General features: G+C 39.2%; 2 protein-coding genes across 3 annotated transcripts in view; one reads left to right on the top strand and one right to left on the bottom strand.

Annotated features, from left to right (window-relative positions):
• The window catches only part of LOC140933713 (enolase 4-like), a 24853-nt gene continuing 7858 nt past the window's right edge, over nt 1–16995 (top strand). The window contains exons 1-12 of one of the 2 annotated variants that reach the window (XM_073383325.1): nt 1–179; nt 460–504; nt 2314–2397; nt 3661–3935; nt 4770–4950; nt 5476–5670; nt 6088–6216; nt 11763–11825; nt 12307–12471; nt 13590–13715; nt 14339–14531; nt 15200–15267. In XM_073383325.1, coding sequence (XP_073239426.1) covers nt 36–179; nt 460–504; nt 2314–2397; nt 3661–3935; nt 4770–4950; nt 5476–5670; nt 6088–6216; nt 11763–11825; nt 12307–12471; nt 13590–13715; nt 14339–14531; nt 15200–15267 — 1668 coding nt within the window. In that variant the 5' untranslated portion in view covers nt 1–35. The remainder of the gene's footprint in view (nt 180–459; nt 505–2313; nt 2398–3660; nt 3936–4769; nt 4951–5475; nt 5671–6087; nt 6217–11762; nt 11826–12306; nt 12472–13589; nt 13716–14338; nt 14532–15199; nt 15268–16995) is intronic. The other variant, XM_073383326.1, reaches the window with a different exon arrangement.
• Nucleotides 16065–16995, bottom strand: part of LOC140935808 (trypsin-like) — a 4913-nt gene continuing 3982 nt past the window's right edge. The window contains exon 4 of the mRNA XM_073385372.1: nt 16065–16469. Within this exon, the coding sequence (XP_073241473.1) occupies nt 16249–16469 (221 nt within the window). The 3' untranslated portion in view covers nt 16065–16248. The remainder of the gene's footprint in view (nt 16470–16995) is intronic.

Here is a 16995-nt window from a genome sequence, read left to right on the forward strand (position 1 = left end):
GCTGTAAACGATTTCAGTTGCCGTGGCGATTCAAGATGGCGGTAAAAAATGGTGCTTACAGTCTGGAGGAAAAACGCGAAGCTGTGGCTTATTTTAACAAGAATGAAGTTCCAAAACGAATCGAACAGCTTCTTAATAAGATGTTCAAGGAAAAGCCAAGTGATATCTTCGGCTATATGGTGCGTAAAGGGATTTTTCTCTGGTTTTTGCCTGTTTCAGCTGTTTACAGCGACTCGTTGTTAAACGACCAGGACAAAACGTTGAGACTGCAGGCTGCAGGCTGCGTACAAATACAGTCCAGAGTGCGCATTGCAGAGAAGACTTAAATCCAGCCTGACACTAGATACGATTATTGATCACACCGTAGAGAATCCGGAATCCTTGCCCATTTTGATGATACTTGCTCTGGTAAACGATTTTTTGTGGTGTGAATATTGGTAAATATGATTTTTTTTTAAGGCTGAGTACTTTGGAAGTCACTCACAAGCACCAACAATATCCAAGGTATTTGTTTAATGACGTTTATATAAATTTATCAGTAGGGGAGTGAGAGCACAATAAGCCGCCAGCGCTTTATATTTAAGCTTACTAAAACACATAATTCAATTTAATTTCTTTTGTTTGCCTTTGATATTTTACTACATTTTTCAAATGTTATTAACATTGATTTTCACCAGGGAACTGTTTGCTACACACTTATTGTTTCTTTCTTAATTTATTGATGAGAAAAAGACAACAAATCTTGCTTGCCTGTCGAGCAAACTGCGGTAAAAAGCCCGAAGGGTCGCTTCACTAGCCGCAGGCTATCAGACAGCACTTTTGTTGAGCCCTGGTAACAGTGCACTGTTACCCTCTGATGTCTTAGATTTTGCAATGTTGCCTGCTCAGAGATTTTGGCAGGAAAGAGTTTCATTGTTAGATGTCATGTGATGTTGAAGTGATCAATGAGAGTTCACCCTGCTGGGAAAACATTCCCAGCTTTTTTTCCACAAGTGCAAAAGTTGCATCTATAACTACGATGTTCTTCTTTCATAGTTTTCGTATATGATAATCATATATTCTTAACTTCATCATCATCCTTTCTCGGGTTTAATACAAACCAATTCAATGACCTGCTCCCAGTTGGCTTGTTACCTCAATCGATAAAGCACTGCACCGGTATTGCAGAGGTCATGGTTTGAATCCCGTAGAAGCCTGAATTTTTTCGGCCTTTCTTTTCACAACTGCAAAAGTTGCGTCTATAACTGCCATGATCTTCTTTCATATAATTCGAAATAAATACTGGGAAATAAATTATTTATACCCATGTAGGTAAAAAATATTTGTATTCCATCCTAAACATCCTAAGTGAGAGCAAAATTTACAATATTTAATTCTACTCCAAGGGTTGCTTCACAGGTGTACATGTAAGTCTAACCACCAGCTGGTTAGCTGGGACCTACAGCTACCACTCCACTTTCTAGTACTTAACCCAATAGTTATTATCACCAAACCAACACTAGCCAGCACATTGTCAGTAAATATGTATGCATTCATAATACAGACATATATGAAACTTTAACTGTTAAAGGGTTCCGTTGTCATAGGGTTACTTCACAGGTTTACATCTAACCACTGACTTGCTAGCTCGGTCGTAGCACTCTTCAGTCTAGTATTCAACCATTTACACAGTTGTAGATCGAGATTGATAGCCTCAGGTTCAATTCTCGGCCAGTACACCAACACTCATTCACCTGATGCAACAAATTTTTATCGTTTCCATTCAGAGACTTTTGACAGAAAGCAGTTTCACTCATTGTTAAAATTTTCCTATTCACCAAGGTAGGGTTGTACAAAGCACTTCTAGTTCTAACAATCAATGAGTAACTGGAAATATAGCATATTAGTAAAATTCAACTAGTGGTCTATTATCAATTCTGCATTCTGATTGGTTGAGCTACTACTAGACTATATGTTATAGCCAACTAGTAGCAAAAAGCGCCGGCTTTGGAGACCAAAACAATGGCAGCTGAATCGCGTTTTGCTAGCTAAAGCTGTTTTGTTTCGATATTTTTGACCAACTAGTTGATTTTAGTAAAACATTATTCCTCTCATCCTCATGGCTGCTGAGTCAATAGCCCATTCAGGCTCAAGGAATAATTCTTAATGATTTGTCATGGCAACTAACCCTGATCATCCCTTGAACAACTCAGTCCAGAGTTTCCCAACTTTTTCCTGGTAAATTTTATTTTACTTTTGATTTAGAATTGATGTCACCACTTGTTTGACAAACCTTGTTTACCTAGTTTAGTGCCTTCTTCTTGTATCGCTTAGGTTTCTGCAGAAAACGTTCTTAGCTGTCGAGGGTTCCCAAGTTTTCAACTTAGTCTTAACTGCACAATAAATGGACTTTCCAAGGTAAGTATGATCTATCATACAATGTATACCCCTTTTCATTGTTCACACCCTTTAGTTTTCGTCAACATTATGTTTTGAAAAATGCTTGTGTGTTACAGGTCAAAATTCAGGCTAATATTTGTTTACCTACCATCCATATAAGGAACAAAATTAATATAAAGTGTTGCTAAAAGACACTTACTTCCATAAAATGGCAACCTTTTTGCATAGTAGACTTCTCTATCTCCTCCCCGTTTGTACCCTGACCCCTCCCCCCAAAATCAATGTTGTATTTTAAACCCTTAAGTCTTTCTTCAACTACATTAACAAACAACATTGATTTGGGTGTGGTGGGATTTACGGCCTTTGAACAGAGATGTATGATAAATGAATGAAATTGTTGATGAAAGCATGCATTTCAGACAAGTGTGTCAACTACTTTAGTCCCTGATTGTAGGTTTGAATTCAATTTCTTTTGTCTCCTAGCCCTAATTAATTATTCATGAATAAGGGCTAAGAAGCAAGTTAAGGAAATAGAGAATCAACCTAGGTTAAAAAATTTGAACTTGAATTTAGTTGTGACCTGTTACAACGGATTTTTAGACAAAAAGTTATATACTACAATTTATGTGTTGGAGTTCAATTTTATCCTTGGTGTACATTTTATTTTCCTTTGTTTTTGGGTATGGTAATGTATAATGATAAGTTTGAAACAAAGGAAAATAAAATTTGAACCAAGGATAAAATTGAACCACAACATATGTATGTGTTAACTAACCAGAAATTATAACTTTACAACCAAGAGATGGTAAGTGAGTATCCACCTAAACTCTCAAGCTAGTGGTTAGAACGACCAAGGCTTACACGACGTTACCAATAAAAAATCGTAAAACTGTCAACCCAAAAAGTGGTTGTGGTCACTTAATTTAAAGGGAGGTGGTTGTTTAAAAGGGGCTCTGCCCACAGAGCTTTGACAGACTGGGAAAAATTTTGGTATTTTGAATACTGGGTGTGGTCACCTAAATGCCTGTATTCGCCATTTGCACTTCTCCCAAAATACACTTTGTTTGCTCCCATAATTTTACATAAACTTTCTTTTTAATTTCTCTTGGGTATTGCAGTCTTCCCAAAAGACATGGAAGGCAATGTTTTTGCAAAATTTTGGGGGTCAAGCAAGGTATATTATGGGGGATGTGCAAATGGCAAATGTGGTTGTTACAAAATTGATAATAAAATTATTCTTCATTTCTTGATTTTTTATGTCATTTTCATATTATATTTTAGCATGTTGCAAGTGTGGCCTCCTCCGTAGATGCTAGTCCTCTTCTAAATGCTTTACCTGCCAAGGTCAAAACTCCAGATGCTAAGACCAAGACACCTGATCTAGCTAAACAACAAAAGGGAGCAGATGTTACCACTACAAGTAATGACGGAGAGTTGAGTAATGATAATAAAGGGCTGGATGTGGAGGAAATGATAGAGAGAATTGATGTCATTATTGGTCCAATTATCACCGGGCTGGATCCCACTGACCAGACAACAGTGGATGAAATCTTACAGTAAGTAAGCTGGTTTGTGTCATCACCTTCAATAAAGCGTTGAAATTAGTATTTATACTGTACACTCACATATCTTAAGGCTTCTGTCGGCAAGGTTTTGATATTAAAGTTGTGCACAACCAAATCTTCTTCTTAAAAGTCTTTTTTATTTAAAGATCTTCTCATTCCCTTCTGATTCAAAGCACTGTTTCATTGATACTTTTCCAGCCTTCAACCCTGGAATTTCCACTGATCTTCGATAAGTAAGGTCTTTTTCAGTCTAGAATGATCCTTGAGGGGATCGAGGTACTCTGTATAATGGCCTATACAGGGTACAGGGAGGGTCCCCTCAGGTAAATTTGTTGTTTTGGTCAGTAAAAAGGCTCCAAAGGGCTAATTCATTCATACTTTACAGTTTCCTGCAGGAAGAATGATCTGCTCAGTTTATCTAGACATAGTTAATCAGTGACATCAAGGGCTTCAACTCAGTCAATACATGTACATAGTTAATGGGTAATCGCAGTTGTTACCCATTAACAACGACATAGACAGGGCCATATAAAGGTTCCATATGAATGGTGTGCCTGGATAATTAAAGGAATATGACTGTATCAGTATGTAGTCAATGATGTTGTTGGCCTTTTCCAGTCTAAAGACGGATTATCCATCTTCAAAATCTGCCTAAACAGACGAATAAAATCAGACAGATTATTCATGAAAAGTGAACACTGTTTTGCTTGATGGAGAGATTCAGTCTCTAGTGTGAAAATGGACATTGGAAGGTTTTTAGGCTTGGAAAATGGTGCTGATTGAGTTAAGTGCAAAAAATTTATCTGCCACTATCATTGCCATTAGAAAATTAGAAGAACAAGAAAAGGCTGCTTCTAAAGTTGACAGCAGTGAAAACATTGAGAATGAAACGGAGGAAGATGCAGATGCAGATAAAGGAGAAGGGAGTCAAATTGATAGCAGAGCTGATACATCCAAGAAGCCCAGTATGCCTAGAGGAGAGAGTAAACAGTCTCACACTTCACAGGTAACCCAACTAACAATAATTACTGCCTTAGTCCAGTTGGTTATCTCTTGTAGTTCCAATCTTTCTTTGCCTAAAATGACCATCTTTTTCTCCCCTTCACTGTCTGGTCTTGTTTTTTGTGTGCAATAAAAAAATACATGTATTAGCTTCGTGAAAATGAAAATAAGACTTCATTGACTTGTTTGTTTTCAGTTCAAAATAGGTACTTTGTGAATAATATTATTGGCGGAATAACTGTTGACTCAGTTTACTAGTATGTTAGTGTTACAACAGTATAACTGCATGAATTCTTTAACCTCACCAATACTTGATTGCGATAGTCAAATGACCTCAACAGTCGCTCGTTCTCACCGAATTAAGAATTTCAAAGAATTTTTTAACTTCACCAATACATGATTGCAATAGTCAAAATGACTTCAACAGTCACTCGTTGTCACAGAATTAAGAATTTCAAAGAATTTTTTAACTTCACCAATACTTGATAGCAATGGTCAAAATGACTTCAACAGTCACTCGTTTTGACAGGAGACAAGCAAGAAAACAGACAGTAAAAAACAAAGCACCAAAGAATCAGTGACACAAGTTATACCTGACTTGGATGAAGAGGTACTCTGTACAGATTGTGCTATGATTGGCGTTTCCATGGCAACAGCTATTACAGGTGCAAAAATTAAGGGAGCTCCTTTGTATGAACATCTGGCTTTTCTCTCCGGGAAAAAGGTATTTTTTTGTTTGCAGTAGTTATCTTTTTTTGTGATCAGTTATACCAAAAAAATTAACAATTTTTCTTTTTTGAGCACGCCTTTAGCCTGTGAAGGCACACTCATTTCTGGCAACTCCTCCTCTCCGCCACGAAGGAGCAGCAGCTGGAAATATATCTGCATTCGTGAGCTCGCATAGGTTTATGACTATGGAACTCGAAAGAAAATGAACTTGGTTTCGACCGTAAGAAAAAAAAAAAGATCGCAACTTTTGATCCTGGAGCCAATTTAATTCAAGCTCAAACAGGGTAATTTACCACTAAAACTAGCATAGCTACATTTAATAAAGTTTAATTAAATTGAGCCCTCATTTTTTCAAGGATGTAAACAACGGATTACAAATCTAAATGTTTTATTTTTTTGTTTAACATGACAGCGTGATAGCAAATTTTCTCTGCCGATTCCAATGATGACTGTACTGTCAAGTGGAAAGTTTGCGGCAGGAAAGCAGAATTTTATCAAAGAAATTATTATTTTGCCACAACCTGGAACGCCCATGACAGAGGTACCAAAAGTTATTGTTGTTGTTATTGCTCTTTTGACGTACGTTGTAGTTAGTGAAGTTGGCAAGTGCAACAATAAACTACGAGTAGTCCCCCTTTTTTCCTCAGGGATAGTAGAGCGAGCGAAACGCGAGCGCGCGTGAAATCACTCCACGTGAGAAAAGGCCTTTCTCGCGTGGGGTGATTTTCACGCGCGCGCTCGCGTTTTGCTCGCTCTACTATCCCTGAGGAAAAATGGGGGACTACTCGTAGTCTAGTGCAACAATGACGAGGGAGCGTTAGCAACGGTGATTATGGCAAAGGCAACGGCAGCGAAAAAGCGACTATAAAAATGAATTCTTTTCAACGCGCTTAAAATGTCAAATGTAGGTGAATTTCCTTGGGATTGAATTCTTGGGAACCGCACCAAATTTAAGAAAGACAGAGAAAAAATCGCCTTCGCGTGTTTACGTGAAATAGGAAATTTCACGTGGTAGTCGTGCAGTAAACTGTCCTGCCTGTAATGTTTCAAAAAGTGTGCTGCATGGGCAGTGGTTGCTTTACTTATTAATATACCGTACAATTCCGAAAATAAGCCCCTCCAAATATAAGCCCCCCAAACCGGTAACGCAAAAAACCCTCCGTTAAATCGCCCCTCCAAATATAAGCCCCCCGGGGGCTTGTACCTGGAAAATTGCCCTCAAATATAAAGTAAAACAAAGAAAAAACAGTAAATTTACTTCCAACTATAACGCTAGCCCTATCGATTTTGAAATTTTTCTACGTAGATAAGCCCCTCCGAATATAAACCCCTCCAAAAAATAAGCCCCTCAAAAAGGGCCTTTGAAAAATATAAGCACCGGGGCATATTTTCGGAATTTTACGATATGTTTGTATATGGTTTGCAACAGAACACCGGACTTTTATTCACATATAAGCAGCACGTCGGACTCGCAATCCGGCGAACCCCGGTTCGACTCCCGCTCTGACCACTAACTGGATTTGTTTCTCGGTCTTAACGAGTTTTATCCTCTGCCACGCTTCTAAATAGCCAACTGCTTGCCTACTGCCAGTTAGGGTTTTTAACCCTGGTATGTTTTATTTATATTGTTTGTTTCAAATTATCTGAGTGGAGTTCCTGTTAACTAGCTAGAGTAGCTAAGTCCACAGTTTCCCTTGCCATAAACAGAGCATCGACTTTCAATATTAACACGTAGGCTGGATTTATTGTAGTTTGCGTTCTTGATCCGACGGATTGTCCCCTAGGAGTCCAGTTTTTCCTTTATATGTTTTGTAAACCTGGGAACACATCCAAGTCTTAATTGTAGTAGGAATTCGTGGACCGCGGGCTTACTGAAGGTTACTGAAGCGTCAAGATTATTCTTCTCTCTTGCTGAAATCGTCATTCAATGCTCAAACTCCATGTTTGCTTTGCTTAGCTTTGTCCACAAGATGATATCAAATTCATATGAACTCTATCTCTTAGGGTTGATTTCCAGTGTCGCGTAATTTTTACGTGCGTACTTGCGTAAAATTTACGTTCGCTAATAAAATAGAGGCAACGCATGAAAGGTCGCTCGAAAGTGTAAGAGTTGAACCTCGCTCAACCTCTTGTTTGAGGTCAGCACTTTTTATCTTGCCTCTATTTTATTTACGTGATTAGAATTTACGTGCGTTTACGTGCGTAACCAAAAACGCGTTAGTGCAAATCAAACGTAACAGAGAAACGTACTTGCAAAAGGACAGATGACGTCAATACTCAGATGACGTGGCAGTAATGTCAAAATCGATCGTATTTGTCTAAAGTGCGTTTTCGCTCGCGTGAACAGCAGCTATGCATATTTATTACGACAAAAGAAAGCGTTTAAACAAGAGAGTTCAACTCTGGTCGCCTTTTTAAATGTTTTGAGACACCAACATGGCGCACGTGACGTCATGTGAAAACGCTTCATAAGTATCCCCGTCTTTCTTGAGCGATTATCTCATTGGTTACCTAGATGTAGCTCCTTTTCTGTACGTGTGATCCCCTACTTGAAACCTTGCCATATCTTCCTCAGCATTTCCACCACAGCTTGTCTAATATGCCTCATTTTCCAGCAGTAAATCAGCGGATTAAGCGTTGAACTTAGAAAAGCAAGAGTCATAGAGTAGAGTCTTAAACCCGTGGTCGTTGTGGTTGTTCCCAAGATAGCAAAGACGACATAGGTACATATTCTTGGAAAATAACAAACCAAGAAAGCGAGATATATGAAGCAAGTTGCAATTGCGAAATTTCTTACTCTTGCACCATCGATGCTCGCATTCTGAGCTGTGTGTTGAAGATGGGCCGCGCGAATTTGCTTTGTATGATACCGCGCGGCTTTATATATTTTGTAGTGAAACCAAGTTGTGATCAAGAGCCCAGAAATAGCAATAACAACAAAAAACGAGTAATAAACGTGTTGTTGGATCATTAGTCTAAGTAACGATGAAAAAACGCTGAAGACCCACATCAAAGAAACCACAATGAAAGCGCGCTTGCGTGTCACGAGTTCCTGGTATCTGAGGTGAAGATGAATCGCCAAGAATCTGTCTGCGCTTAGAGCCATCACTCCAAAGACTGAAGTACTACCAATAATATTGACGGCCGTAACAAACGCGGTATACATGCTGTTGAAAGTAGAACTATTCTCAGAGTTTCCTTGCACCCTAATGATGATGAGTGCAATAAACATTGGGTGGATTAATATACCGACGCAAAGATCAGATACAGCGAGACTCAGAAGCAATGTTTTGGACGGTTGTTTTGGGAACGTCGTTTTTATCAGCGCTTGAATTGTGATGCTATTCAGCGCAATGGCGGTACATGATAAAAAAGCGTTTAAGACTATATTTGCAATAAATGATGAATGGAGTATTTTATCTCCTTCCATTATCCAGAAAACTAGCAAGAAAGGACGTTTTGATAATGAAATGATGTACTGAAGAATCTCTGAAGATGTCAAGCTTTTAGGAAGAGCTTGGACATGCCGATCTTTGCTGAAACAAGGGTCGAGAAAGGGTTAAAAGTTTGAGAAATGTCATGAAAATATCGACCGGCTGTTCATTGTTTCTTTAACGATGCTGGTTACCTTGTTAAAGATGTACAACGCTGAGAGAAAAACAGTCCGCCTTGGATGCAACAAAATAAAAATTTGCAACGTATATCCTGCCTTAAATAAGATTTGTTTTTTTTCTTCTTGCGTCACTCAAGATGCTTTGATGTTTCTTCTCGTTTTTACTTTTGGCTCGTTTGATTAGCTTTTTCGTGAATGATGACGAGAAAGCTGTTACGAAGAGTCAAATAGTTGCTTTTCTGTGTACATCTACATATTAAAAGCTGTCAGGTCCGATTGACATCAAGCCAATTATGTTACAAACTTGGTGTGTTTACTTGTTTTAACTGTCTTGTTGCGGCTAAAAGGGCCCGCCTCTCCATGTCCAGCTGCCCCTACCTGAACATTTCCTTAAATAAAGCTTATCATTAAACTGGTGTAGTTATATTGAATTTCGACTCTGCTCGCCATAGATCCTCCAGTAGCTCAGTGGTCAGAGCATCCGAACTAGAACTCGGATTGTCGTGAGCTCGATTCTCACCTGATGCTCGAAATTTTTTCTGAGCTTTCTGATCTTAGAATTCTTCTTCTTCCAAATTACAGTTGTTTGCTTTTAATTTGAAAAGTCTGTGAAAACCAAATTAAAACCTTGGTGTGAAGGCGATGTGTTCACTGAGTTCTTCACTGAAAAGGAGGCAGATCACTATGTTTTCTTTCTTAAATCTTAAAATTGCTATTTAATGTAGATTTCCGTTAGCGCCACTGAAAACTGATTTTTTTTAGTCAATTTTTTCGCTCGAAGGCCTGAAAAGGATAGGATGAAAAGGAGCGGGTAATTATACTTGAGCAAAATGACATTAAGACGGAATCCATCAGGAAATTGAGTAATTTCAATTTTCAATGGACAAAAACCTTGTACCAATATAACTTAAACAATTTTGTATTCTTTTTTTACATTTTTCAAGGGCTATATAGTTATCTGTAATAACACCAAAGACTATTTCTCACGGGAACCCGAAAAAATATATGTCAAATTTCACAAGAATTGTGAAAACACAGGTAAAATTCTGAAAATTTCATTTGTAAGGTTCATTTTGTGAAATTTGACATTTATTTGCTCGGAATCTCATAAGGATTTGTCTTTGGTGTTATTGCAGATAACTAATTACCTCCCTAGCCCTTGAAAAATGTAAAAAAGGATGCGATATTGTTTAAATAATTCTGGTACAAGGTTTTTGTCCACTGAAAATTAAAACTTCTTAATTTGCTGATGAATTCCGTCTTAAACTCGTAGTATTTTTTAAGCTCTGTGTACCATTAATAAGGGGCACCCAACAACGGTTTCCTCGTAAATAGATTGAAAACACTTTTTATCCTGAACACTTTTAAGTTATCAACTATCATTGCAACACAAATGAGATTTCTTGCCTTCTTGTCCATTTGGGGGAGTCACGAGAAGTTACGCGAGAGTCTCACGAGAAAGGTGACGCGAGTGCGAGGGACGCGTTCTCTCGCGCACTTTCATTACGGTTCACTTACATGGCACTTTCGTGGCGCGAAAAATCGTGATAAATTAGAGCTTTTGAATAAACGCATTTTAAGATTTATCTTTAATTATGCAAATTCTAGTTATGACGAGTTGCTAAAGAAGGCTAAGACAGCATCTTTGTACAGTGGAAGAAATCACAAAGTGCTTATTGTAGTGTTTAAAAGCTTATTTGTCTCTGCGTATCCTAAATATCTTAAGAAAGTGTTCTCTCTTCGCAGCTCCAAATATTTTTTAAGAGGGAACAATGTACTAAGCTTACTTGAATAGGACAATCACTTATCGACTCGAGCCCATCAAGTACGAAGCTGCAAAGCTCTGGAACTCACTTAAAGACGACATGAGACAAATAATATCAATCGATGGCTTTAAAAATTCCTCAAGCAATTTGAATTTTCATAAGAATTATTTTTACTGTATTCTATGGTGCTTCTGATGGTTAAATCTGTATTTGTGGGCTTGTTCCGGCAAAATTAATGTGTTATCCAGCTTTCCGTTCGTCTTGAAGGTATACATACAAAAATTACTCTGTTGTATTCCTTGTAGTAAAACATACAGTCAATCAGAATTTAGGAAAGTCTTACATGTTCGTGGATATATGAAGCTAAAGTGGAACCTCGATGTAACTAACCTCTATTTAACGAAGTTCTCTGTATAAAGAACGATTTCCTTTACCCCAGTTATAGTACTAAATATACGAAAAAGAACCTCGATATAACAAAAGCTCGTTAAAGCGAACAAATTTTGCCAGTTCCTTGGTTGTTCGTTGTATCGAGGTACCTTGTATAATTAGACAAAGTACGACGTCGACTGACGTCAGAAAACAATAGCTTGACTGAGCATAACTACAAATCTGCATGTGCATCGTGCTAATGAGTTTACTCCGGTTTGGATAAGAAAGGAAAATGGAAATACTGATTATGCCTTACTTATTGTTATTTTGCTGTAGGCAGTACGTCAGCTTACAAACATTCATCAGCAGATGACCGAAATTCTTGTGCAGAAATATGGAGTAAGTTCTTTCTTTTGGTTGTTACTGTGTTGAAGCGTAAAGCGGCCTTCGTTTGAGGTCTATTTCTTAGGTTAAGAATTGTGTAAAGTTAAAGATACTCATCTTACGCCGGAAACTCGTAACCGTACTAAAACTGTCAAACCTGAGGCGGACAGTGCACTCACTTTACTACCCCCCCCCCCCCCCCCCCCCATCTACCCCTTTCCCTTTCTCTCTATCAGTGCTTATTTGAGTCTGGGCTCTTAATACTTTTTCCTATCTAAAGGTTTAGCACCAGTTATTCGAGGTTGACCGCTTACACTTGTTTGCTCCCTGAAAAAAACACTTGATATTGCTTTTATCCCATCATATCAGTCCTTAAGAGAGTGCAACGATGGCGGATATCTTGAATGAGATCTATTAGGATCCTTCGTAATTTATTCAGTTCTTAACCTAAGAAGGCCACGGGTACCCTTTGTAACTATGAATTGTGTGATTTCAGCAATCTGCTCGATGTATAACAGATGATGGTAGTTATTCTCCTTCGATGGACAAACCAGAGCAGGCACTAGACTTTGTACAAGAAGCTGTGTCCAGCTGTGGTTACAGCCTTGGTACTGACATTCACATCGCCCTTAACTGCGCAGCGTCAGAATTCTATGACCAGGTATGCTTCCTAACCTTTTCGTCCTTAGTGACCCGCATCTTCCATAAGTCTTGATACCCTTTAGGTCGATTAACGAACGTATCAGTTGCGCCAAGTTGACCTCGTTTTTATCAGTAATAGGGGTCAAGAGTACGGGCTTAAAGGTGATGTTACACGACACGATTCGCAACGAAGACTTTTACCTCAACACAGCGTCCCAACATTGTTGCGACATTGTTTCGAATGGTGACCACATTGTTCCAACATTGCAGCGCTCTGTTGTACTAAAAATCGTCGTTTCGAATCTTTTCGTGTAACACCACCTTAATGTTCGCCAGTAATCCTAAAGCGACAGAAACAAGGGTCTATGTGGTCACGAAGCGACCGAGCGAGCGACGTAGTCACGCGAGGTCGTTTAGTCCCGTTTAACGAATTTTTTAATTTAGTTTCCCGCCAAATCAAGGTCAGGAGGCGATGCTTTATCGATCATGTGACATTTTTATTTGCGTCGTTGACTGTGATTGGCTGCAGCTATAATTTATTCAGGGATCCGTTTTTGGTTGATAACGGCTGCAAGCGAGAAAAAGAGTCCTTCTTTGTGTCAAAACACAGCCGTGCGACACACAAAGGACTTAATGAAAGTCTATTTGGACCAAAGCTGTAATTAAAAAATGAAATGTTTCGACATGAGTGGCTGTTTGTTTTAGCCTTTACAAACTGCCTGGACTTGAGTGTTCAGGCATTACTGACCTCAAAAGACCAAAAAAAAAGAAACGACCGTTTGGTTCTGATAACTTTTCCGACCGATACTTCAGCGTAAAAGACCAAATTTAATGAGGGGAGGTGTAGGTCATAACCCACCAACCAGACCCTAGCTCATGAAGAAATTCATCAAGCTAGTAAAGTTAGAACCCAATTCAGTTTCCGTTCATTATTTGTAACTCGTGCAACAAAGACCGCGCAATACATTGACTTTCTGGTCTCTAGCCTAATTGTCAGGGTTTGTTTGTCTTGAATTGCTATCGGGATTTCAAGATTTCGGTCCTTCTGCTGGAAAAAGTAAGTAAATGTACGTTCGTAGGAAGTTTCGACGGCCGAATTTAGCATCCTGTTAAATATGAACTCTCTTGGTTTTACAGGAGAAGCAGAAATATGAGATAATGGCTAATACTTTCAAAAGTCTCGATGACGTGATTAACTTGTTCTGTGAGCTCCATGACAGATATCCTGGTATTATAGCCATTGTGGACGGAGTGCGCAGTCCGGTAAGTAGCCCGCAAACCACCTCAGTCTCTAGTTTGGAACCTGTGCGCCTTCTTGTCTCCCCCTATCGCGAGCGGAATCCGAGGTAGAGAGTGTACTCCGCCACCTTTTTGTGTGTGTGTGGATGTACGTGCGTGGAGATCAGCAATTCGCTATGTCAGCCCGATGTAAGAGCAACTTTGATTGATTTTTCCAGTACGTTTCATTGGATGGTTTAACGTATTAGCGCTTTGGAGTTTTTAAACAAGGGTAGAAAAATGTAACCATACGTGAAATGGACTTTTGAGAACTGCATATATGTTGCAGTACAATAATATATATGACATAAATACTATAACCTACATTTAAAGCTTGCTATTGAACCGGATTCATCCGATAGGGTACACCTTTTGAAGATAAATGAAAATCCTTATTTCTACCCTCTGTTATGTTTCTGTTATGTTATGTTTCTGTTCCCCTTGGCCTCTCTGTTAAATATTTTTGCAATTCTCAATATACGTAGTCTGCTACACAGCCGTTTTTAGTGTCGTCACGCAACGCTCCTCCCCAAGGAGCGTTGCGTGACGACACTAAAAACGGCTGTGGAGCAGACTACAATATACGTTCATGAAATTTTCACTGATAGGACAAAGAAGGCTGGAAAAAACTCAATCAGCGAATTGGAGAAAAGTGTTTTATAGTTGGCAACGACTTGTTCAGGAAACACGCCAGCGTGTTAGAGTATGCAATGACAGAGAAGCTTAGCAGTGTTGCTGTTCTTAGTTTGGACCAAGCCAATACCATCACAGGCCTTGCAAAAATGGCGAAGACCGTCGCAGGTTTGTTCGTATCTGAAATTTCGTGCAAGATTATTTATTTGATGTGTTAAAATTGTGAGACAAATGTGGTTAGTATTCATCATGTTACAAGCTACCCCGTGAACGAAGGTTTCTTGTTAACACTCCGGGCGAGGTACTCTCTTTTATGGCCTATACCGGGAAACGTAAAGGGCTAACAGACACATCTCGTGGCTGTGAAAAAGACAAGAAAACGTCCTGGTTTAGCAATTTATTCATATTAAAAAGAAGGTGCATTAAAGGCAGTTTAAAGGAATGCAGTGTTCTGAACTAGTTATGTGAAAGGGGTACCATTAGTCAATAGCGGGTATACGAAAGGGCTGGCTTTTTTGTCAAGAAAGGTATGAAAAGGGTAAGGGTTTGCAACTCGTCACGGAGCCTCGCCCAACTTTCACCGTGTTCATTGCCCTGCTTTAATTCACCAATTTTCATCATCCGAAATCATGTTTATTGCAAACGGAAGCAGCAAAACTCACTTCGTGTTTGATTTACTTTACATAATTTTCCTGCAGTTTTGTAGACTTTAACTCATTTTGAAGTGAACTGCCGTTTCTCCTTTACAACCAACAATGTCGCTTATATGTGGTCGTCAGCTGCCTTTTTTTTCTAGTAGCTTTGATGAAGTAACAATTTTTTTTGTTGTTCCATAGATCAGGGAGGGCTACTTGCGCTGAAAGAGGGTCCATGTTCGGATCCTTCTTCCATTCTTGTGGATCTGGTAAGTTTTTATTTTTATTTTTTATCCCAGGTAGAATACAAAGAACAATTTGGGGTTAACTTGCGAACAAATAGCCCTTTGCCTTAAGCGTCATGATTAATCTATTATGTGTGCAATACTCAAATAGTTTAAGAGCGCTTTAAGTATTTCATTACACGTTGTCAATGACAAATAATTTATTCTGTTGTGATTTTAGCCTGCCCAGCAGGCGGAGAGTAGCCAAAATTAATGCTGATTGTTACCATTCAAACGATAGATGCCGAGCCGTTATTCCCTAGTAGTGACTTTTACCTTTCTTTGTGGCTCAAAAAGCCTATGGAGAATTTAATTTAGGTATTGGGCCACTCGTCCGTCAGTGTTTTGCCTTGTCCTCACTTGAAGGAAAGTACGGAATTTCCCGCGTAAGAGGTGGCTTTTAAATGAAAAGGTTTGTTGAAGTTCCCCTGCAAATCACAGTCCAACCTAATAGTTGCTCGCACCTGGGACAGTTTGGTGAGAACACGCTTCCTCAAGTTTTTCCCGGCAAGTCGTGAAACTGTTCTTACCCTCCCCAGGCTTTTACTGTATTATTAAAAAGTAGGAAGCAGGTAGATACTGGGAACAAGTCTGATCCAACCTCATCTCCAAGGTCGCTCCTCTTCCCTCTCTTGAGAGATCTTTGTAATAAGGTGATCACAAAATCCGGGTCTAGGGCAGAGGGTATTGTCGGGATTCGGTATTTGCCCAAAATAAAAACGTTGCTGGGATACGGGATTTGACCAAAAAAAAGTGCGTGATTTGAGTAAACGTTCGCGGGATAAGTTAGTTGACTGCTACCCGGGTAGCGGGATTCGCCAAAATTTGGGACGGAATGCGGCATTGGGAAAGAAACGGAATGCGGGATGTCGATGACCGAAGTTCGAGATGCGGGATTCTCGTGAAAAAGGAGCGGGATTGCGGGGTGAGGAAATCCCTTTCCCGACCCTGTACTCTGGCGTGAAATTATCGGTCCCACCAAGTGTTCTGTTCTGTCATGAAAGGCATGACGTTATTTGGCGGTGCTTGTGGTATATTCATACCAGTAACCTCCTTAATCCACTGTAGGTGATTCACTATTCTTGTGTACACTCCATACTTGTATGGCACACCACACCCTGTTTGACCAAAAGACGCCACTCCAGTAAGATACCATTTTTCCCCTGTTCCTTGGCACATCAAAGGTCCTGTGAAGAGTCAGTCAGTCGTGTGTTATTGTAAGCCCTCTTTTTTACCAGTCACTTTCAGTCTGAAGCTACTTTACGGTTTGTTGTTCAATCGTGTAACAGGGGAGTTGGTTGATCTTTGAGCCGCCTCTCTCAACTTTGCATTTTCAACAAATAGACAGCAGTTTTCAATTGGTTATTTAATAGAGAGATTCAATCTTACTGTGTGTTCGTTCAGTAATAGATCACAGATGAGGTCACAATTTGACAAGAACTATGATCCATAAGAGTGAAGACAAAATTTGCAGTCTATTTTTTTGAATAACAACATAAACAACCACTTCAGGCTGGAAATTAAAATCGCTCAAGAGAGACAGAGAAAAACAAAGTGGGCAGTCGTTAGGTAATTTCCATGGTCTTCCATCTCAAAAGAGACCTTTTAAGATGAGGACCACTACGAGGACGAGATTTGATGACTTAAAGTTTTTTTTGAGAATTCTTAGACACCCCAGAAAACTTGATTTTTAACTTTTTCCGCCAAGAAAGT

The sequence above is a fragment of the Porites lutea genome, chromosome 4 (assembly GCF_958299795.1).
Source record: "Porites lutea chromosome 4, jaPorLute2.1, whole genome shotgun sequence".
In the NCBI taxonomy this organism is placed as follows: domain Eukaryota; kingdom Metazoa; phylum Cnidaria; class Anthozoa; order Scleractinia; family Poritidae; genus Porites; species Porites lutea.